This window comes from Anolis sagrei, chromosome 9, assembly GCF_037176765.1.
Source record: "Anolis sagrei isolate rAnoSag1 chromosome 9, rAnoSag1.mat, whole genome shotgun sequence".
NCBI classification, from domain to species: Eukaryota; Metazoa; Chordata; class Lepidosauria; order Squamata; family Dactyloidae; genus Anolis; species Anolis sagrei.
Window position 1 is genome coordinate 19515964 of NC_090029.1, and position 24088 is coordinate 19540051.

At 41.9% G+C, this 24088-nt stretch overlaps 1 protein-coding gene across 4 annotated transcripts in view; it reads right to left on the reverse strand.

The window, feature by feature from the left end:
* CPEB1 (cytoplasmic polyadenylation element binding protein 1) overlaps window positions 1–21213 on the reverse strand; it is a 38079-nt gene extending 16866 nt beyond the window's left edge. For 2 of the 4 annotated variants that reach the window (XM_060755589.2, XM_060755587.2), the window contains exons 1-3: window positions 20922–21213; window positions 20520–20726; window positions 2585–2802 (exon numbers count right to left, since the gene is read on the reverse strand). In XM_060755589.2, the coding sequence (XP_060611572.2) occupies window positions 2585–2802; window positions 20520–20676 (375 nt within the window). In that variant the 5' untranslated portion in view covers window positions 20677–20726; window positions 20922–21213. The other 2 variants (XM_060755588.2, XM_060755590.2) reach the window with 2 other exon arrangements.
* Between the last annotated feature and the right edge of the window lie 2875 nt (window positions 21214–24088).

Below are 24088 nucleotides of genomic sequence, written 5' to 3' on the forward strand. Positions count from 1 at the left end.
GGATCCAAGGTGGCATCTCCCAAGGCCATCTAGACCAACCCTCAACCAAGGAAGTCAATCCAGCACGACTATAGTTACAGTTATTTATTTAAGACATTTCTATGCCGCCCTTCTCACCCCGAAGGGGACTCAGAGCAGCTTACAAGATATATATACATACAATATATTAAATTATTGGCATAGTATAATATCAGTATTACATATTACTATATTGTACTATACCACTATATTGTAATATTATTAGTAATATTACATGTAATATAAAATATATAATTATAATACCATATTATTATTATTATTATTATTATTATTATTATTATATATGCCACGCTTCTCACTCCAAAGGGGACTCAGGGAGCAGCTTACAAGATATATATACATACAATATATTATATTATTAGCATAGTACAATATCAGTATTACATATTACTATATTGTACTATACCATTATAGTGTAATATTTTTAGTAATATTACATGTAATGGGTTGTTGTATATATTTTATATATTTTTATATATAAAATATATATATTATATATATAAAATATATAATTATAATATTGTATTATGGGGACTCAGAGCGGTTTACAAGATATATATACCTACAATATATTAAATTATTGGCATAGTATAATATCAGTATTACATATTACTATATTGTACTACACCACTGTATTGTAATATTATTAGTAATATTACATGTAATATAAAATATATAATTATAATGGGGACTCGGAGCGGCTTACAAGATATATATATATATATATACATACAATATATTATATTATTAAGGTAAGGTAAAGGTTTTCCCCTGACATTAAGTCCAGTCGTGTCCGACTCTGGGGTTGGTGCTCATCTCCATTGCCAAGCCAAAGAGCTGGCGTTGTCCATAGACACCTCCAAGGTCATGTGGCCAGTATGACTGCATGGAGCGCCGTTACCTTCCTGCCGAAGCGGTACCTATTGATCTACTCATACTGGCATGTTTTCGAACTGCTAGGTTGGCAGAAGCTGGGGCTGACAGCAGAAGCTTGTGCCGCTCCCCAGATTTGAACCGGGTGACCTTTGGGCCAACAAGTTCAGCAGCTCAGCGGTTTAACCCACTGTGCCACCGGGGGCTCCTACATTATTCTTATTAGCATAGTATAATAATAATACTAATAATATAATACTATGTTATAATATAATATAATAATATATTATATTATAATATAATAGTACTATTATTAGCATAGTATAATATCAGTATTACATAGTACTATATGGAACTAGACCATTATATTGTACTATTATTAGTAATATTACATGTAATATAAATTATATAATTATAATATTGTTTTATTTACTACTAGTATTATTATAATATAAATAAAATAATATTTATTTATTTACTACTTGTATTGTTGTTGTTTTTGCTTGTTATTGCTGTGTTGTGTGCTCCGAGTCCCTTGGGGAGATGGTAGCGGGGTACAAATAAAGTGTTATTATTATTATTAGTAGTAGTAGTTTTAGTATTATTAGCCGCCCACAGGCTGAGATAGGCAGTATTCAAATATAGTAAATAAATAGTATAAATAGTATTACATTATAATATTATAAATATCATATATACACACACACACAATATTATATTACATTACATTACCTGGGAAGACCAAGAGCTCAAACACTGTACCCATCCTAAATATCTTGGTGTCACCTTAGATCGAACACTAACATTTAGGAATCACTGCATGGACACCAAGCACAAAGTAGCTGCACAGAATAACTACCTGTGGAAACTTACTGGCATCACATGGGGAGCAGACCCAAAACAAATTAGAACATCTGTAATGTATTGGCCTACCTTACAGGGTTGGTGTACAGGCAGTAAACAGGCTTGCCTTGGCAATTACGCAAGTTTTTTCTTTTTTCTTTTCTTTTTTTTGGAGAAGTTGAGCAAAGTGTCCCCAGTCAGATGACCGCTTCGTAAATTATTTTAATTCCAATGAGGATTTCGGTTTTTTGCACAACTCCGTAGAGTTCCCACATATCCCACTCTCTTACTTCTGGACACCAATGAAAGTAAACCAAAAGCAACCCCAACACCGGGATTGTGGCGCAGCTGGCTGAGTGTCAGCTGCATTAGGATCACTCTGACCAAAAGGTCATGAGTTCGAAGCCAGCCCGGGTTGGAGTGGGTTTCCAACCAATTGTGTGTAGCCTGTTGTCAACCTTTGCAACCCGAAAGACAGTTGCATTTGTCAAGTAGGAAAATAAGGTACCACCTTAAACTGTGGGGAGGCTAAATTAACTGATTTATGAGGCCATAAAGAAGACTCCAGCAAAGCATTCCAGCGGGGAAGCATGTGGGGAATGTGGAAGTGCTTCATCAGCGTCGCAGATGGAAGATGAAAGCAACAGCTCCCCTGGCGGCCAGAAAAAGGTTAAATAGCCTCTGTGTATGTCTGTATATGTTTGTATGTCAAAAATTGGCATTGAATGTTTGCCATATATGTGTACACTGTAATCCGCCCTGAGTCCCCTGCGGGGTGAGAAGGGCGGAATATAAAAGCTGTAAAGAAATAAATAAATAAACAACTTACAATCAAGTCTGAGAGATGGTCCGAACCGGAGCTGAATCCGCTGGTGTCGGAGTCAGAGGGGCTGCTGGAGCGCGAATATAGGAGCGACCGACTGCTGTCCAGGCGGGAGCTCCTTAAAGCTGGGCCGGGAAGGCTTTCCGTCAGCTCAGAGCCAATGGGGTCCAGCGGCAGGAAACCCAACGGGGGCTTCCCCAACGGGTTGCTGAGCATGTTAAGAACTGCAAACCAGACGGAAAGGGATTATTCACAGACCCTTGATAAGGCAGGAGGCATTTTCTGGGTTTTTTGTTAAACCAGGCAATGATTTCCCAGCCGAAAGGAAAGAAATGAATCTAATAAGTTGTAGTTGGGAGTTGTAGTTGCTGGGATTTATAGTTCACCTAAAATCAAAGAGCATTCTGAACCCCACCAAACTTCCCACACAGAACCCCCATGACCAACAGAAAATATTGTATATTCTGACGGTCTTTGGGGACCCCTCTGATACCCCCTCGTGACCCCCCCTGGTTGAGAAACACTGCTCTAAATGAATATTCCTTTTGTGGGAAGCTAAAAACCTTGTGGCTGAAGACCTACCTATGCTCTCTAGGTCCAGCTGTGCATTGACATCCCGAATGCGCCGCTTCAGCACTTGCCCTGCCCCCAGACCCAAAACACCCAGATATTACAAAGGCAGACTGAATCCAGCCAACTCATTATTCAGAGCCACCACCCACAATGACTTCTGGTCAAGCTGGACTTGATCCTCTAGACCAGTGGTTCTCAACCTTTCCAACACCGGGACCCCTAAATATGGTGCCTCATGTTGTGGTGACCCCCAACCATAAAATTATTTTCGTTGCTCCTTTATAACTGTAATTTTGCTACTGTTACAAATCGTAATGTAAATATCTGATATGAAGGATGTGTTTTAATTGTTACAAATTCAACATAATTAAAGCATCATGATTAATCAGAAAAAAATATGGATCAATATCCACCAAACCCTTCCAGTATTTTCTGTTGTTCATGGGAGTTCTGCGTGCCAAGTTTGGTTCAATTCTATCATTAGTGAAGTTCAGAATGCTCTTTGATTATAGGTGAACTATAAATCCCAGCAACTACAACTCCCATGCGACAAAATCAACCTCCCCCAACCCCACCAGTATTCAAATTTGGCCACATTGAGTATTTGTGCCAAATGTGGTCCAGTGAATGCATTTCAGATATTTACATTATGATTCATAACAGTACCAAGATTGCAGTTGTGAAGCAGCAACGAAAATAATTTGAGTCCGAAACCTCACTGTACACACTTTGTTCAATTGACAAGGCACATCTTGCTGCGCACATGAGCTGCTCCAAGGCATGCGCCTACCAGTGGCCACTGGCCAAGCCGCGGTTACGTAATATTCGGAGCTCAAAGTCATTCTCGTGGCCCTTTTTGTCCACGGCAACAAAACCCTCCAAAGCAAACCGTCAGCATCTCTTTCAGAGCCTGATCTCCGCATCCCACACAAAGCCATCTCACAACTTGCCTCCCACATCACGCCGCTGTTTCTATAGTTATTCCAAAGGTACATGGGCCAGTCACCAACCACATGCGCTCAAGGATGCGGTTCCAGCCAGAAACCGACACAGTCTATTTTGCAAAAGCAAGTGTTCTGCCAAAACGTTGGCATTCCCTTTGCCCATTCCTTACGAAGGAAGAAGCAGGTGCTGGTAGGTTTTCAAAGCTCTATGGCTAGAAAAAGTGCAAAAAGTGCAGCGGTACCATGCGAGGTTAGTGAATAAGCACTATGCACATCAAAAAATCTAGGACAATTACCTCTCTTTTTATACAAACAGTTTCTAGACCTCATGCATTTAAAAGGCCAACAAAACCTTGCAGCTTCAAAGCCTGGCTGATTCCTGCTTAATGGAATCCTTTGTTGGGAGGTGTTAGCTGGCCCTGATTATTTCTTTTCTGGCCCTGATTATTTTGCGTGAATGTTTCATGTCTGGCCTGGATTGTTTCATGTGAATGTTGCAACTTGCCACCTTGATTAGCATTTAATGACCTTGTAATTTCAAGAACTGAGTTGTTACTGCCTGGGGCAATCCTTTGTTAGGAGGTGTTAGCTGTCCCTGATTGTTTCATGTATAGCCCCGATAGTTTTGTGTGAATGTTGCAATTTGCCACTTTGATTGGCATTTAATGACCTTGCAGTTTCAAGGACTGAGTTGTTACTGCCCGGGGCAATCCTTTGTTGGGAGGTGTTGGCTGGCCCTAATTGTTTTGTGTGAATGTTGCAATTTGCCACCTTGATTAGCATTTAATGGCTTTGCAATTTCAAAGACTGCGTTGTTACTGCCTAGGGTAATTCTTTATTGGGAGGTGTTAGCTGGCCTTGATTGGTTCATGTGAATGTTGCAATTTGCCACCTTGCTTAGCATTTAGTGACCTTGCAATTTCAAGGCCTGGGTTGCTGCTGCCTGGGGTAATCCTTTGTTGGGAGGTGTTAGCTGGCCCTGATTGTTTCATGTTTGGTCCTGATTGTTTCGTGTGAATGTTGCAATTTGCCACCTTGATTAGCATTTAATGACCTTGCAATTTCCATGGTGAGTTGTTACTGCATGGGGCAATCCTTTGTTGGGAGGTGTTAGCTGGCCCTGATTGTTTTGTGTGAATGTTGCATTTTGCCACCTTGATTAGCATTTAATGACTTTGCAATTTCAAAGACTGTGTTGTTACTGCCTAGGGTAATCCTTTATTGGGAGGTGTTAGCTGGCCTTGATTGCTTCATATGTATGTTGCAATTTGCCACCTTGATTAGCATTTAATGACCTTGCAATTTCAAGGCCTGGGTTGTTGCTGCCCGGGGCAATCCTTTGTTGGGAGGTGTTAGCTGTCCCTGATTGTTTCATGTATAGCCCTGATTGTTTCGTGTGAATACTGCAATTTGCCACCTTGATTGGCATTTAATGACCTTGCAATTTCAAGGATGAGTTGTTACTGCCTGGGGCAATCCTTGGTTGGGAGGTGTTAGCTGGCCCTGATTGTTTCATGTCTGGCCCTGATTGTTTTGTGTGAATGTTGCAATTTGCCACCTTGATTAGCATTTAATGATCACATCTCACATACCAATACACAATAATTGAAGACTCCTAATTAGTGTTGGTTTGGAGCCAGCGACACATTTGGCAAAACTTTGTTCATTCCATTTTTATCATGGATTAGCAATGATATTTGCAGGCTGTGCTACACAAAGAAAAGGAGACTGTCTCTAGGAAACGCAAGATTCACCACCCCCGTATTTATTAGTTATTGCAAATATTATATTTTATCCTGCCCTTCAAGTTACACTCCTGGTGCAGTTTATAAGAACAAACCAATTAACATGTAAATAAATATAATAATACAGTGCAACAACCTGAAAGCCAAAAAATATATCAAAGGAATAGCTATTATTAAAAATGCATATAAAAACCCCGTTGGGACAGTGAGTTAAACCGCTGAGCTGCTGAACTTGCTGACTGAAAGGGAGTGGGGTGAGCTCCCGTTGTTAGCCCCAGCTTCTGCCAATCTAGCAGTTCGAAATATGCAAATGTGAGGTTTTTAAATGCTGTATGTTATTATTGTTATTGTATTGTTTTTTGAGTTTTATTTTTATTTATTTTATTTTTTAACTGTTTGTATTATTATTTGTTATTGCCTTTGTTTATTGATGTGCTGTGGGCTTGGCCACATGTAAGGCGCACCGAGTCCCTTGGGGAGATGGTAGCGGGGTACAAATAAAGTTTTATTATTATACATCAATAGATACCGCATTACTGGGAACGACGCTGAATGTAGTCATGCCAGCCACATGACTTTGGAGGAGTCTACAGATGACGCCGGCTCTTTGGCTTAGACTTGTAGGTAAGTAGTCCGTAGACAAAGCCGGCGGGACTGCTAACCTACAGGTCGGCAGTTCGAATCTGTGGCGAGTGGGTGGAGCTCCCTCTGTCAGCTCCAGCTTGCCATACAGGGACATGAGAGAAGCCTCCCACAAGGGAGGTAAAACATCAATTCCCAACTCTAGATGCCAGGCAAGCTCTCTGTCAAGTGCAGCCACGACTGGATTGCCGTGGCTGAAAAGGCGCGCTCTCTTGCTGCCCATCTGATTCAGATCCTCAACCCATGGTTTCCCACACTGACAAAGACGCCCACGTGCTGGACCTATTCTCAGAATTGTGCCGCATCAATGGCATTCATCATTAGAGGCTGGAGAGCCCAACAATGTTCTGTGCTTCGGAGCTGGAAGGCAATTAGGATGCCAATTCTCAGATGCTAGGGCTCTCCAGAAAGGGAGATCTCCCAATTAAATTAGGTCTGAGTGATATCCAAATAGACTGCGGACTATGATCTAATCAGAGCAAGCTAAACATACACTCTCTTAAGGTTTGCTGCATTAGGGACACAGTATATATTCGAGGGGCGTTCGTGAAAGATGTCCCCTGACCCACTTCTATTTATCATAGGATGCTGAAACTGCACATGAGTAAGGATATAAGTCTCTAGAGCAGTGTTTCTCAACCTGGGGGTCGGGACCCCTGGACGGGGTCATGAGGAGATGTCAGAGGGGTCGCCAAAGACCATCAGAAAACACAGTATTTTCTGTTGGTCATGGGGGTTCTGTGTGTGAAGTTTGACCCAATTCTATCATTGGCGGGGCCAGAATGCTCTTTGATTGTTGAACTATAAATCCCAGCAACTACAACTCCCAAATGTCAAGGTCTGTTTTCCCTAAACTCCACCAGTGTTCACATTTGGGCATATTGAGTATCCATGTCAAGTTTGGTCCAGATCCATCGTTGTTTGAGTCCATAGTTCTCTCTGGATGTTGGTGAACTACAACTCCAAAACTCAAGGTCAATGCCCTCTACACCATTCCAGTATTTTCTGTTGGTCATGGGAGTTCAGTGTGCCAAGTCCGGTACAGTTCCATCATTGGTGGAGTTCAGAATGTTCTTTGATTGTAGGTGAACTACAAAACCGAGCAACTACAACTCCCAAATGTCAAGGTCTGTTTTCCCCAAACTCCACCAGTGTTCACATTTGGGCATATTGAGAATCCGTGCCAAGTTTGCCCCAGATCCATCATTGTTTGAGTCCATAATTCTCTCTGGATGTAGGTGAACTACAACACCAAAACTCAAGGTCAATGCCCACTACACCATTCCAGTATTTTCTGTTGGTCATAGGAGTTCTGTGTGCCAAGTCCGGTTCAGTTCCATCATTGGTGGAGTTCATAATGCTCTTTGATTGTAGGTGAACTACAAATCCCAGCAACTACAACTCCCAAATGACAAAATCAACCCCACTCCCAACCCCAGAAATATTCAAATTTGGGCATATCGGGTATTTGTGCCAAATTTGGTCCAGTGAATGAGAATACATCCTGCATATCAGATATTGACATTACAATTCGTAACAGGAGCAAAATTAGAATTATGAAGTAGCAATGGAAATAATTTTATGGTTGGGGGTCACCACAACATGAGGAACTGGATTAAGGGGTCACAGCATTTGGAAGGTTGAGAACCACTGCTCTAGAGGTTACGTGCCAATTTAGAATTTGGAACTGAGAATGGTCTTGATGGTACAGGTGCTGAAGTGGAGTGAGGTTTGAGAATGGTCTTGGTGGAATGCAGAGCGGTCATCAAGTTCCTTGACTTGAAAGGCCGCACACCAAAGGGGACGTTCGATGAGATGCAAGAGGTTGATGGGGATGATTCCCCATCATAGGATGGAGTCAAGAACTGGCATCGTCCATTCCAATGTGGTCGGACTTTGGTGCAAACAGCGCCAATTCCAGGAATCTACTGTATACCATGCAGCTGTGGAGAACTCTACATAGGAACCACCAAACACAGCAACATGAATCAAGGGATATGAATGGCACTGCAGACTACTTCAACCAAAGCAGAGCACCTGATGAACCAACCTGGACACAGCATATTATCTGAGAACACAGAAATATTTGACCACTCTAACGACCACCATATCAGACGACACAGAGAAGCCAATTAAATTCACAAGCATGTAGACAGTAAATAAAGAAGAACATGCAAACAATAAGGGGGAACAATCAGGGCCAGCTAAAACCTCCCAACGAAGGAATTTCCCAGGCAGGAAGCAGCCAGGCTTTGAAGCTGCAAGGCCATTTGATGGTACTCGAGGTGGTCAATTGCAACATTCACACTTGCCTCAAGCAGACAGGACTTCTTATTGTTTCATTGTTTTGTTGTTTTTAAATAGCTTGTATTGTTGTTGTTATTGCTTATATTGTTGTATTTTGGGCTCGGCCTCATGTAAGCCGCACCGAGTCCCTTGGGGAGATGGTAGTGGGGTATAAATAAAGTGTTGTTATTCTTCTTATTATTATTCTTTCTCCCACCCTGGACATTATTCCACAGATATAGAAACCCCACTTGCCTAGTTTCCAGCAAACCTCACAACCTCTGAGGATGCCTGCCACAGATGTGGATGAAACATCAGGAGAGATTGCTTCGGGAACATGGCCAGATAGCCCGGAAAACCTACAACAACCCAGTGATTCCAGCCTTGAAAGCCTTTGACAATACATTATTATTATTATTATTAATAATAATAATAATAATAACCCACCTTCCTCCCCATAGGGACGCAAGGCAGGTAACAATCTCACACTAGAGAAGTCTAAAAAGTGCAAAACAAAACTTGGGCCCTCCAGGTGTTTTGGACTTCAACACTCACAATTCCTAACAGCCTACCGGCTGTTAGGAATTGTGGGCGTTGAAGTCCAAAACACCTGGAGGGCCCAAGTTTGCCCAGGCCTGATCTAGAAGGCCACATATTGGGCACTACTGATGACAGAGATTGGTTAGTGCAATCCTAAAATCAATTTCCATAGGAAGCAATGATATACGAAAGCCACCGCATCCAGAACATATTATATAATGATCTGAACGGCTAACAAATCTTGCTTGGAGAAGCACAGAAAAGAAAGGTACTGTTGTCTTTTCTGGGTAAAGATGCATGAATCTTGCATGAGAATGTGCTTGTCACTTCCAACACAACAAAGCATTGCTGTTCTCTTGATTCTTGGTCTAGCAAGAAGACGCAAGAAGCTAACCGAGACAGATTTATTTGTAGTCTGGAATTAACACTGATCAGTTTGACAAGGCCTTGAGGGGTTGGACCTTGAGCGATTGGTGTCAGCGATCTTCTCAGAAGACGCTGGAAGACAAACCACAGGGGAGAATAAAACAGGGGCTTCTACATACGTTTTGGAGGAGCTGCAAGAGTCTGATGTACGAGGGTTGAATGAAAAGTAATGCCTCTACCTTCATTACTTGGGTTTGGTTGGGAATATTTTAATAAATCAAATGCAGAAATATTCCTTAGAATGTGCTCTTTAACTACCACAATTCACTTTTCCACATAATCACCAGACAATTGGACACGTTTCTGCCAACAATGAACAAGTTTTCTGAAGCAGTCATGGAAGAAGTTGACACTTTGTTTCAGCAACCAGCGTCTCACAGTTCTCTCAACCACTATTCGCTTTCCCACATAATCATCAGACAATTGGATACATTTCTGCCAATGATGAACAAGTTTTCCGAAGCCGTTGCAGAAGAAGTCGACACTCTTTTTCTGCAACCAGCCTCTCACAGTTCTCTCAACCACTATTCACTTTTCCACATAATCACCAGATAATTGGATGCATTTCTGCCAACGATGAACAAGTTTTCCGAAGCCGCCACAGAAGAAGTCGACGCTCTGTTTCCGCAACCCATGTCTCACAGTTCTCTCAATGTCTTCATCAGAAGCATAATGATGTCCCCACAGATCTTCTTTCATTATCGGGAACAGATGGAAGTCAGATGGTGCGAAATCTGGAATGTATGTATGTTACTGTACGGTGGTGAGATCCAGAACTGTGAGAGGCTGGTTGCGGAAACAGAGTGTCGCCTTCTTCTATGACGGCTTCGGAAAGTTTCAAGTCTGTGCACTTTCATTTCCTGGGTACCCATCGTGCACAGATCTTCCAATAGCCAAGCAAAGCAATAATCTGACCCACATGTTCTTGTGAAATGCCGATTATCCTTGAAATTCCTCTCTGAGTGAGACGACAATCATCCTGCATCAATCTGTCAACCTTCTGTTGTGAAACTCGGTGGTTGCTGTCACAGGACATCCAACTCTTTGTTTGTCACGCAAGTCAGATGTTCCCACCTCAACACTTATTTGGCCAACGACGCACAGTACTAACATCAACGCAATCACCATAAACAGCTTGCATTCTCTGATGAATCTCCTTTAGGGCGACACCTTCTGCAGTCAAGAATTCAATGACTGCACATGGCTTAAGTCGCATTGACCGACCGTCTGCGCAGGGTTCCATACTTTGCACTTTAACAACACAACGGTTCAATGCTAAGGCTTTCTGCCAAAATGGAACTGTAGAGGAGAGTCTACTGAACAAGCCAGTACCTGCCGCATACCAGTACTGCCATCTGTTGAGGAGTTACGAAGGTGGAGGCATTACTTTTCATTTAACCCTCATAGATCAAGAGTTGTGTTTCCAGCCGGCAGCTCCCTTTCCATGTTTTGATGTAGCAGCTGGCACTTTGGAAGCCTGTTTGGAGCGCAGACGGGTGGGGTCTTTGAGGGGTTTCATTTGTCTCAAGGTTGCGCGAGGGAGGCAGGTGGCCCGGCCAGGCCTCCGGCTGCATTGTTGGTTCTCCGTCCGTTTGGAAGCTTCTATCATGACTCAGCTCTACAAATCCCCAGGGAGCTGGCTGGAAGTGCAAAAAGAACGCAGTCATGCTGGAAATACTATTGCTGATCGGCGCGCCTGAAGTGTCGGCGATTGACTGCTTGCTGATCAGCTTGGGATCAAGACACCCACTTGCTCCCTAAATTTGCATGCAGGCCGTGGCCGCACATTGTATAATTAAACATCTCTTAAAGCAGTCGTGTTTCCTGTGTTGTCGAAGGCTTTCATGGCTGGAGTCGCTGTGAGTTTTCCAGGCTGTATGGCCATGTTCCGGAAACATTCTCTCCTGACGTTTCACCCACAGTGAAAAGCACTGCAGACTTTTTTTTGGTTGTGTCAGGAGGGACCTCAGAAACTGCAAGTCGCTTCTGGTGTCAGAGAATTGGCCGTCTGCAAGGATTTACTGTCCTGATTTTAGACATTTTTAAATACTGGTTTAATCAGGGCCAGTTAACACATGCCAACAAAGAATTCCCTCAGGCAGGAAGCAGCCAGGCTTTGAAGCTGCAAGGCTAATCAAGGTGGTCAATGGCAGAATTCACACTTGCCTAGAGCAGGCGAGAGTTCTTTCTCCCACTCTGGACATTATTCCACCCAAATTTCCTAGTTTCCAACAGACCTCACAACCTCTGAGCATCCAGGGGACGCCTGGATGATTTGATGTTTTTATCATCCTTGTGGGAGGCTTCTCTCATGTCCCTGCATGAGGAGCTGGAGCTGATAGAGGGAGCTCATCTGCCTCTCCCCGGATTCGAACCTACGACCTGTCAGTCTTCAGTCTTGCCGGCACAGGGGTGTAACCCACTGTGCCACTGGGGGCTCCATACTTATTCCACCTGAGAAGTCATCCATAGCAGAGCACCCGATGAACCAACCTGGACACAGCGTATTCTTGGAGAAGACAGGAATGCTGGACCACTCTCACAACCACCATGTCAGGCTACATAGAGAAGCCACTGAAATCCACAAACACATGGACGATTTCAACCCCAGGGATTCTTGGAAGACACGAACTTTCTAGATCCGGCACAGTCTGGCTTTAGGCCAGACTGCGGTATAGAGACAGCCTTGGTCACCTTTGTGGATGATCTACACTGGGAGCTGGACAGGGTGTGTGTGTCCCTGTTGGTTCTGCTGGACCTCTCAGCGGCCTTCGATGCCGTCGACCACGGTATCCTGCTGGGATGCCTCGCAGAAATGGGACTTGGGGGTACTGCTCTGCAGTGGCGCCAGTCCTTCCTGGAGGGTCGGTCCCAGAAGGTGTTATTGGGTGACACCTGTTCGACTCCACAATCGTTGTCTTGTGGAGTCCCTAAGGGTTCAGTACTGTCCCCGATGTTATTTAACATCTACATGAAGTCGCTGGGGAAGATCATCCGGAGTTTCGAGGTGCGGTGTCATCTGTACGCAGATGACGTCCAGCTCTATCACTTCTTTCCACCTGCTACTAAGGAGGCTGTCCAAGTCCTGAACCGGTGTTTAGGAGCTGTGACGGTCTGGATGAGAGCGAACAAACTGAAATTAAATCCAGACAAGACAGAGGTCCTCCTGGTCAGTTGAAAGGCCGAACAGGGCATACGGTTACAGCTTGTGTTGGACGGGGTTACACTCCCCCTGAAGACGCTTGGGAGTGATCCTGGACTCACCGCTGAGCCTGGAACCCCAGGTTTCGGTGGTGACCGGGAGAGCATTCGCACAATTAAAACTTGTGCACCAGCTGCATCCGTACCTTGGGAAGTCTGACTTGGCTATGGCAGTCCACGCTCTTGTTAGATCCCGATTAGACAACACCTTGGCAATTCAGTGCTGGAATCCCTTTGTTTTTTAAACCGTACACACAACCTGTGACAATGTGTCGTCAAGGAACATTTAAGTTTAAAGGGTGTGTCCCAGGGATGGGAATATTGATTCCCAGCCTTAACGTATAGAAGAGCCCAGTAGTACTCCTAATAAAAGCTTGCGTAGAGCTTATCAAAGGGATTTTCAGTTCGAGTGGGTGGGGCTGAGATGCATTTAAAAGGCAGCAAAGGGATAATTTGCTATGCCTTAAAAATATCCACGTATGCAGACCGCATTTCTTATAAAGCTCCCAAGACCAGTCGAATAATAGGAGGAAACACAGCAACTTCTGATGTAAACACATCTCTAATTTCTCTAGCCAGGTGGGTGAAATTTAATATCGATAATCCAACTGAAATGTAGAACTCTGTATCTGCAAAGCCACCCTCCATTTGACATAACACTGCCTTTGCTGGAGCAGCCTCCACTTTGTTTACTTCTATCCGCTGGACCCTTATTTGCAAGGAAGGGATTTTTGCAGGAATATCTCCCAGCGAGTTGCCATCTGCGCCACCAAATGTACTCTGGCCATGTCTTGCCGCAGACTCAGGAATATAATAGAGCCAAGGGCAGGAGGCCTGGATTAGAGAAATAGTAATGTCACAATGTATTGTTGAAGGCTTTCATGGCCTCTAATTACTGGGTTATTGTAGGTTTTTCGGGCTATATGGCCATGTTCTAGAGGCATTCTCTCCTGACGTTTCGCCTGCATCTATGGCAAGCATCCTCAGAGATATTGAGGTCTGTTGGAACTAGGAAAAAGGGTTTATATATCTGTGGAATGACCAGGGTGGGACAAAGGACTCTTGTCTGCTGGAGCCAGGTGTGAATGTTTCAACTGACCACCTTGATTAGCATTTGATGGCCTGGCAGTTGTTTGGTGTGGCTTGTTAGTGCCTGGGGCAATCTTTTGTTGAGAGGTGATTAGATGTCAACAAGCCATATAAGCATTTGATGGCCTGGCAGTTGTTTGGTGTGGCTTGTCAGTGCCTGGGGCAATTTTTGGTTGAGAGGTGATTAGATGTCCCTGATTGTTTCCTCTCTGTTGTTTTGCTGTTGTGATTTTAGAGTTTTTAAATACTGGTAGCCAGATTTTGTTCATTTTCATGGTTTCCTCCATGAAAAGGAGAGAATACAATTAGGGACAGCTAATCGCCTTTCAACAAAAGATTGCCCCAGGCACTAACAAGCCATATAAGCATAATTTTTTTTTAAGTATCAGGAACAACTTGAGAAACTGCAAGTCGCTTCTGGTGTCTATAAGGACGTTGCCCAGGGGACGTTGCCCAGATGTTTTGATGTTTTACCCTCCTTGTGGGAGGCTTCTCTGATGTCCCCGCATGGGGAGCTGGAGCTAACCTCATCCACGCTCTCCCCAAATAATAATATACTATATTATTATAGTATAATACCATAATATTATAATTATACACATTATTATTTGATAATATAATAGTTATAATATAATAGTATTACTGGAGTTGGGTTAAACCGCTGAGCTCAACTTGCTGACTGAAAGGTCAGCGGTTTGAATCTGGGGAGCGAGGGGAGCTCCTGCTGTTAGCCCCAGCTTCTGCCAACCCAGCAGTTTAAAAACATGTAAATGTGAGTAGATCAACAGGTACCACTTTGGCAGGAAAGTAATGCTGCTCCATGCAGTCATGCTGGCCACATGACCTTGGAGGTGTCCATGGACAGTACTGGCTCTTCAACCTTACTCCAGGCAGTAAGGAGCCACACCTTGGAACTGCTAGGACATTACGTGCTAATCAATGTGGCCAGTTGCAACATTCATGCCTGCCTCAAACAGATAAGAGTTCTTTCTCCCACCATGGACATGGTTTAATCAGGGCCAGTTAACACATCCCAACAAAGAATTCCTCCAGGCAGGAAGCAGCCAGGCTTTGAAGCTGCAAGGCCATTCAATGCTGGAATTCCTTTGTTTTTTGAGTGTTCCTCTTTGTTTACTATCCTGATTTTAGACATTTTGAAATACTGGTTTAATCAGGGCCAGTTAACACATCCCAACAAAGAACTCCCCCAGGCAGGAAGCAGCCCGGCTTTGAAGCTGCATGGCCATTCAATGCTGGAATTCCCCTGTTTTTTAAGTGTTCCTCTTTATTTACTGTCCTGATTTAAGACATTTTTAATTTAACACATCCCAACAAAGAATTCCCCCAGGCAGGAAGCAGCCAGGCTTTGAAGCTGCAAGGCCACTCAATACTGGAATTCCTTTGTTTTTTGAGTGTTCCTCTTTATTTACTATCCTGATTTTAGACATTTTTAAATACTGGTTTAATCAGGGCCACTTAACACATCCCAACAAAGAATTCTCCCTGGCAGAAAGCAGCCAGGCTTTAAAGCTGCAAGGCCATTCAATGCTGAAATTCCCCTGTTTTTTAAGTGTTCCTCTTTATTTACTGTCCTGATTTTAGACATTTTTAATACTGTTTTAATTGCGGCCAGTTAAACACATCCCCCAGGCAGGAAGCAGCCAGGCTTTGAAGCTGCAAGGCTAATCAAGGTGGTCAATGGCAGCATTCACACTTGCCTCAAGCAGGCGAGAGTTCTTTCTCCCACTTTGGACATTATTCCACCTAAATTTCCTAGTTTCCGACAGACCTCACAACCTCTGAGCATGCCTGCCATGGATGTGGGCGAAACGTCAGGAGAGAATGCTTCTGGAACATGGCTGTACAGCCCGGAAAACTCACAGAAAGCCATGTAAGCCTTCGACGATACATTTAAACACAGACAAGTTCTTCCTAAAGCTGTTTTTTTTCATGAGTGGAGCAGCAGAGCCACTTAAATATTTAAAATATATATATTTTAAATATCATGCATTTTATTTATATATTTAAAATAGCATGCTAATGCACCAAATATCCTTAATAGACTTGCATAATAATAATAATAATTATTATTATTATTATTATTATTATTTCGGTCAAATCACATATTGAAATCTCAGGCCACTCAAGACAAGCTTCTGCAAAGTCTCATTTTCCAATAAGATCAATAGATTTGCTTTATTATTTCCGATGATGATGATGAGGAGGAGGATGATATAGTCCACACCCATTGTCTGCAATCACTGCATTGAGCAAAACTGCCGAGTCATGGTTGCTCCGCTCAAAGCTGCACCCGCCTTCAAACGTGTCACCAAATTGGCAGATCAACACATGCGGTCAGCAAAAGGAAGGCAAGAGAGGTGCCAAGGCCGCCCTCCTGCTTTATCAAACCCCTGTTGGTGGGATTTATAGTTTACCTACAATCAAAGAACATTCTGAACTCCACCAATGATGAAATTGAACCAAACTTGGCACACAAAACTCCCATGACCAACAACAAATACTGGAAGGGTTTGGTGGGGATTGACCAAACCCTTCCAGTTTGGGAGTTGTAGTTCACCTACATCTAGACTCAAACCATGATGGATCTGGACCAAACTTGGCACAAATACTCAATACGCCCAAATGTGAACACTGGTGTAGTTTGGGGAAAACAGACCTTGACATTTGGGAGTTGTAGTTTCTGGGACTTATAGTTCGCCTACAATCAAAGAGCATTCTGAACTCCACCAACAATGGAATTGAACCCAACCTGGCACACAAAACTCCCATGACCAACAACAAATACTGGAAGGGTTTGGTGGGCACTGACCTTGATTTTTGGATTTGTAGTTCACTTACATCCACAGAGCACTGCAGACTTAAACCATGATGGATCCGGACCAAATTTGGCACGGATACTCAATATGCCCAAATGTGAACACTGGTGGAGTTTGGGGAAAACAGACCTTGACATTTGGGAGTTGTAGTTTCTGGGACTTAGTTCACCTACAATCAAAGAGCATTCTGAACTCCACCAACGATGGAATTGAACCCAACCTGGCACACAAAACTCTCATGACCAACTAAAAATACTGGAAGGGTTTGGTGGGCACTGACCTTGATTTTTGGATTTGTAGTTCACCTACATCCACAGAGCACTGCGGACTTAAACCATGATGGATCTGGACCAAACTTGGCACGGATACTCAATATGCCCAAATGTTAACACTGGTGGAGTTTGGGGAAAATAGACCTTGACATTTGGGGGTTGTAATTGCTGGGATTCATAGTTCACCTACAATCGAAGAGCATTCAGAACTCCACCAACCTCTCTGTGTACATACTTTGAAGGGCATTGCTTTGCTTCTCTAATATATTGCATCTAAAAGTGTCCCTATGAACAATTCTCCCCCATTTGCACTGCCATGTTGCATCTTATACTACTATCTTACCGATAACGCCTTAGATCAAGAAATAATTATATTTATATGATATATATATATAATATAAATATAAATAATTATATATATCATATAAATATAAATATAAATATTTATATTATATATATATTTCATATAAATATAAATAATTATATATATCATAAATATTTATATTTATATGAAATATATATCATATAATTATATTTATATGATATATATCATATAAATATAGATATTTATATTTATATGATATATATCATATAAATATAGATATTTATATTTATATGATATATGTACAGTAATATAATATTAATCTATATCCTATTATTATTTATATGTATTATTATATTATAATGAATATTATGTAATAATATGCAATAATACGTTATAATATAATATATATTAATATATTTTATAATAATATATTATTACGTTATTATATCATTATAGCCACCCCCTGCCATGCATAACTGTGGCTCAGTCTGTTTATATGTGTTTTCTGTGTGTATATATTTGTGTATATGTGTACATATGTGTGTTTGTGCGTATATATGTGGTTTTGCACATGCGTTGTAATGTATTTTTTGTTTTTTGGCTTTTTAAGTCCCTTCTGCTGTGTTTTTATGAGTGATGGTCACTCGTTGGCCTGAGAGGTGTTTGTGTCCAAATTTGGTGACAATTCGCCCAGGGATTTTTGTGTTATGTTAATCCCAAATACAAACATTATAGTTTTATTTATATAGATTACTAGCTGTTGCTGTGGCCCAGTCTGTGAGTTATGTTTTGAGTTATGTTAATCCCACAAACGAACATTATATTTTTATTTGTATAGCCGTCCCCGTCCACAAGTTGCTGTGGTCCAGTCTATGTATATGTGTTTTGTTTGTGTATATATTTGTGTATATATGTTTGCATATAATATATATATGTGTGTGTGTGTGTGTGATTTTGTGCGTGTGTTGTAATGTATTTTTTTTTTGTCTTTTAAGTCTCTATTGGAATTTTTATTTTATTATTATTACCATTATTTTATTAGTATTTTTAATGTCATTTTGATAATGTTGTTGTTGTCTGATATATATGCTTTGATTTTATTGCTGTATTATGTTGTTTGGGCTTGGCCCCATGTAAGCCGCTCCGAGTCCCCATCGGGGAGATGGTGGCGGAGTATAAATAAAGTTTATTATTATTATTATTATTATTATTATTATTATTATTGGTCTGATAGGTGTATCGTGTTCAAATTTGGTATTAATTCATCCAGTGATTTTTGAGTTATGTTAATCCCACAAATGAACATTACATTTTTATTTATATAGATTAAAATAATAATAATAATAATAATAATAATAGACAATAATTAGGCCTGCTTAACACAGGAGGAGATACTCGAAAGGAACATCTCAGCAAGCAAGAGTCCAAAAGTGGCAGGTTAAAACCCAGAACCTCAATCATTGGCTGGTATCAAATGAGAGATTCCCTCCTGGGCAACTTGGAAGGCCCAGTTTACCTGTCTGAATACATCTCCTTTTACGAACCACTGTGGAAACTAAGATCTTCTGGGGAGGCCCTGCTCTCACTCCCACCACCATCACAGGTGTATTTGACAGAGATGAGAGACAGGGCCTTCTCAGTGATTGCCTCCCGGTTATGGAGCTCCCTTCCTGGCAATATGAGATCAGCCCCTTCCCTCCTGTCCTGTGGGACCAAGCCGTTGGGACAGTGCAAGGAGGCAAAACCTGAGATGATTTTTAAGTCACTTTTAATGTGAATATAAATGATTTTAATGGTTGTTTACATTTGTGGTTTTATGTTCCAGCATTGAATGTTTGCCGTATGTATGTTGTGCTCTGCCCTGAGTCCCATGCAGGGTGAGAAGGGTGGAATATCAATGTTTTAAATAAAATAAACAAACAAAGGCGCTGAACAGACTCCACAAGATGTGGAGCCAACCTCAAGAAATGGGGCTACAAAGTGGAGTCCACGACATGCGAGTGTGGAGAAGAGCAAACCACAGGCCACCTGCTGCAATGCAACCTGAGCCCTGCCACATGCACAAGGGAGGACCTTTGAGGTACTCTGGTTTTTTAAATCTTTGTGTGTTACTGTTTACATGCGAGTTACATTAATTGTCTTGTTTTTGCTTATTGTTTCTTGTTCTATTGATGTGTTGTGGGGCTTGGCCTCATGTCAGCCACTCCAAGTCCCCTTGGGGAGATGGTGGCGGGGTATAAATAAAGTTTTTATTATTATTATTTATTATTATTATTATTATTATTATTATTAATTACTCCAAGTGGCAAAGACATTTAGTAGAATGGCAAGTTTTTAAACTGTGTTTATATAAAAGAAAACACAACAACGGTACCCGCGGTTTGCCTCTGATACGATAAATAAAATATTATTATTATTATTAGCTACTCCAAGTAGCAAAAATATTTAGTATAATGCCAAGTTTTAAAACTATGTTTATATAAAAAAATAATACAAAGAACGACGGTACCCTCGGTTCACCTCTGATACGATAAATAAATAAATAAATAAATATTACTATTATTGTTAACTACTCCAAGTAGCAAAGACATTTAGTAGAATGCCAAGTTTTTAAACTGTGTTTATATAAAAAAATACACAACAACGGTACCCTCGGTTCGCCTCTGATAAAATAAATTATTATTATTAGTAGTAGTAGTAGTATTATTAGTATTAGTATTAGTATTATTTACTCCAAGTAGCAAAGATATTTAGTAGAATGCCAAGTTTTTAAACTGTGTTTATATAAAAAAATACACAACAACGGTACCCACGGCCTGCCTCTGATACGATAAATAAATAAATACCGATCAGGACGAATTCCCAGCAGCACCCCTCCTCCTCCTAAAGGCCTGTTTGGTCTCTTAGGTTTGCGGAAATAGGTGTTTACGTCCCCCTCCCCAAGAAAGGAGGTGTCCGTGCCGGGACACCTCCAAGGGATAATAAAGCCTTTGCAAAGGGAGGCCGGCGTGGTCCGGCAACTGTTGCTGCGCTGTGCGTCAAAAAGAGGAGCCGCACTCACCCGACTGTGCGCTGGGCTGGGCCGCCGCATCCGAGTCCTGCGTGCTCCAGGGCCGGTCCCACCCGGGCAGGCTGAGAGACTGCAAGCCAAGGCACAGGTCGTGGGCGTCTGGCAGGCCGCGGGGAGAGGACTCCTGCGCAGAAGGTGGGAAGAGCATCCTGCTGGCTGTGGACGACGACGACAACGATCCCTCCGGGTCCTGGAAGTCTGCGGGGAGGAACACAAACACGGTTAAGAGTTTGGGGAGTTTCCCGGAGAGCTGGATCACCCCGATGGATGGATGGATGAAGATCCGGAGGAGCATCCGGCCTGCAACCAGACCCACCTCCACCCTCTCTTGCTCTCTCCCGGCTGCCTGCACTACTGCCTGGGCCAGCATGTGACCAAGCGGCTGATGCTCACCGGGCTGCCAGAAACGTCACTCGGCCGTGCAAGACAGCCACATCTCCCACATCTTCTTTGCTCGTGGGGTTGAGCCGGAGAGCAACTCTGCCCATGGGAGCCGAGGCAGCGGCGTGCGGAAGGAGAAGCCCCAGGCAGACAGGGGAAGGCACTTAAACAGGGAGCGCCCTTCACAGCATCACCGCAGCCATGCTCGCCCTCCGCAATCGCTCCCACGGCGAGGCAGAGGCAGCACACACAGGCAGGGAGAGAGCCCGTCTGTTCCGACTGTGGGCTCGGTGCTCCCGGCCGCCCTGGCCCCGCCTTACCCTCCCTCCCCACCCAAAACAACCCTTTCCTCCCTGGAAGGAGTCCAGCTGCTGGCGCAAGCCCTGGAAGCAGCCAAATAATGCAAAGCTTCACAATTCTGCTGGCACCATCTCTTTGCGTACAAAAAAATATAACTTGGCGCATTGTTTGCCACTGTGGGTAACCTTTGACAATTAAACAAGAAAGCAGTGGAGCCCGAACTATGTTGCGAAGCATGTATTGATGTGTCGGAAAGCACACTAGGAAATGGGGCGGTTATGGTGGCACAGTGGCAAGAGCTCCCACTGTTAGCCCCAGCTTCTGCCAACCTAGCAATTCGAAAACATGCAATTGTGAGCAGTAATTTGCCCGCTGCACGTTCGAATCCAGGGAGCGGCGTGAGCTTCCGCTGTTAGCCCCAGCTTCTGCCAACCTAGCAATTCGAAAACATGCAATTGTGAACTGTTATTTTCCCACTGCAGGTTCAAATCCAGGGAGCGGTGTGAGCTCCCTCTGTTAGCACCAGCTTCTGCCAACCTAGCTATTCAAAAACATGCAATTGTGAACTGTTATTTTCCCACTGCAGGTTCGAATCCAGGGAGCGGCGTGAGCTCCCGTTGTTAGCCCCAGCTTCTGCCAACCTAGCAATTCGAAAACATGCAATTGTGAGCTGTTATTTTCCCACTGCAGGTTCGAATCCAGGGAGTGGCGTGAGCTCCCGCTGTTAGCCCCAGATTCTGCCAACCTAGCAATTCGAAAACATGCAATTGTGAGCTGTTATTTTCCCGCTGCAGGTTCGAATCCAGGGAGCAGCGTGAGCTCCCGCTATTAGCCCCAGCTTCTGCCAACCTAGCAATTCGTAACATACCATTATATTGTAATATTATTAGTAATATTATATGTAATATAACATATATAATTATAATATCATATTATTAGTAGTATTATATTGTATTACATTACAATATTCTAAAGATTATATGTATATACAATATATTATATTATTAGCATAGTACAATATCAGTATTATATATTACTATATTGTACGATACCATTACATTGTAATATTATTAGTACTATTACATGTAATATAAAATATACAATTATAATATCATATTAATATTATTACATATTATTATAATCATAATATATTATTAGTATTATAAATATCAACCTTCTCACCCCGAAGGGGACTCAGAGCGGTTTACAAGATATATATACATAAAATACATGATATTAATAGCTCATGGTATGTACTATACCATTATACTGTAAAATTATTAGCAATATTACATGTAATATAATATATATAATTACAATATCATATTATTAGTATTATATTGTATTACATTATAATATAAATATTATATATATATACAATATATATTATTACACTATACTATTAGAATAGTAAAATATCAGCATTAAATATTACTATATTGTACTATACCATTATATTGTAATATTATTAGTAATAGTACATGTAATATAAAATATATAATTATAATTTATTATTAGTATTATATTGTATTACATTATAATACTACAAATATTATATGTATATACAATATATTATATTATAAGCATAGTACAATATCAGTATTATATGTTACTATATTGTACTATACCATTATATTGTATTAGTAATATTACATGTAACACAAAATATATAATTATATTTTATATTATATAATATATAAAATATAATTATATATTTGGTATTACATTTTATATAATTATATAAAATATAATTATATATTTTATATAATATCATATTATTAGTATTACTATTATATTGTATTACATTAAAATATTAAAAAATATTATATATATATACAACATACTATATTATATTATTAGTACCAGCAGAGGAGACAATGTGAAACTAAGCCACAGTTTTGCAGCCCAGATGGGCCTGAAACCAGCTCTCAAGGTCTATTAAGAAATGGCAAGCAAATGCACACTCTGCCAGGACTTTTCTTCATTATGAGAGTTCAGCAGTGGAACTCTCTGCCCCGGAGTGTGGTGGAGGCTCCTTCTTTGGAAGCTTTTAAGCAGAGGCTGGATGGCCATCTGTCAGGGGTGATTTGAATGCAATATTCCTGCTTCTTGGCAGGGGGTTGGACTGGATGGCCCATGAGGTCTCTTCCAACTCTTTGATTCTATGATTCTATGATCTGTAGGGATGATGCTTAAAGACACCAACGACTGGACTATGGACACAGCAGTGCATTTGCAGCAGCAGTTCCATGCAAATTCAGAAGAGGAAAAAAACTCACAGAATACAAAACAGAGCACAAAGGCTGCAGCACGCGGTAATGAAGAAGCCCTAAGAAAGGCAGAGTGTTGTGGTTGCTAAGATATGCTCGAATGTGTGGGCACCGCCTGTGAATTCTCAGAGCCAGAGGGGCGGCTGAATAACATTTCCAGGAGTCCTGGGGAGTGCCCGGCCTCCCATGGCAACAGAACTATGCAAAAGTACGCCTTTTCCTCTTTTTTTGCACCCGTAACTTCTGATGATAAGCACTCAAGGATAGGAACTGCCTCCGCAGCGGGTTTTGCTAATCTTACTCTGATTTCTGTCATACCTGGAAAAGGACAAAATCAGAATATACGAAGTTTGAATGCAAAGTAATGCCTCCACCTGCGTAACTCCTCAACAGATGGCAGTACTGGTATGTGGCAGGTACTGGCTTGTTCAGTAGACGCTCCTCTACAGTTCCATTTTGGCGGGAAGCCTTAGCATTGAACGGTTGTGTTGTTAAAGGTGGCCAGCCCCCAACCTGTACATCATTCCACAGATATATAAACTTCACTTGCCTAATTTCCAACAGACCTCACAACCTCTGAGGATGCCTGCCATAGATGTGGGGTAAACG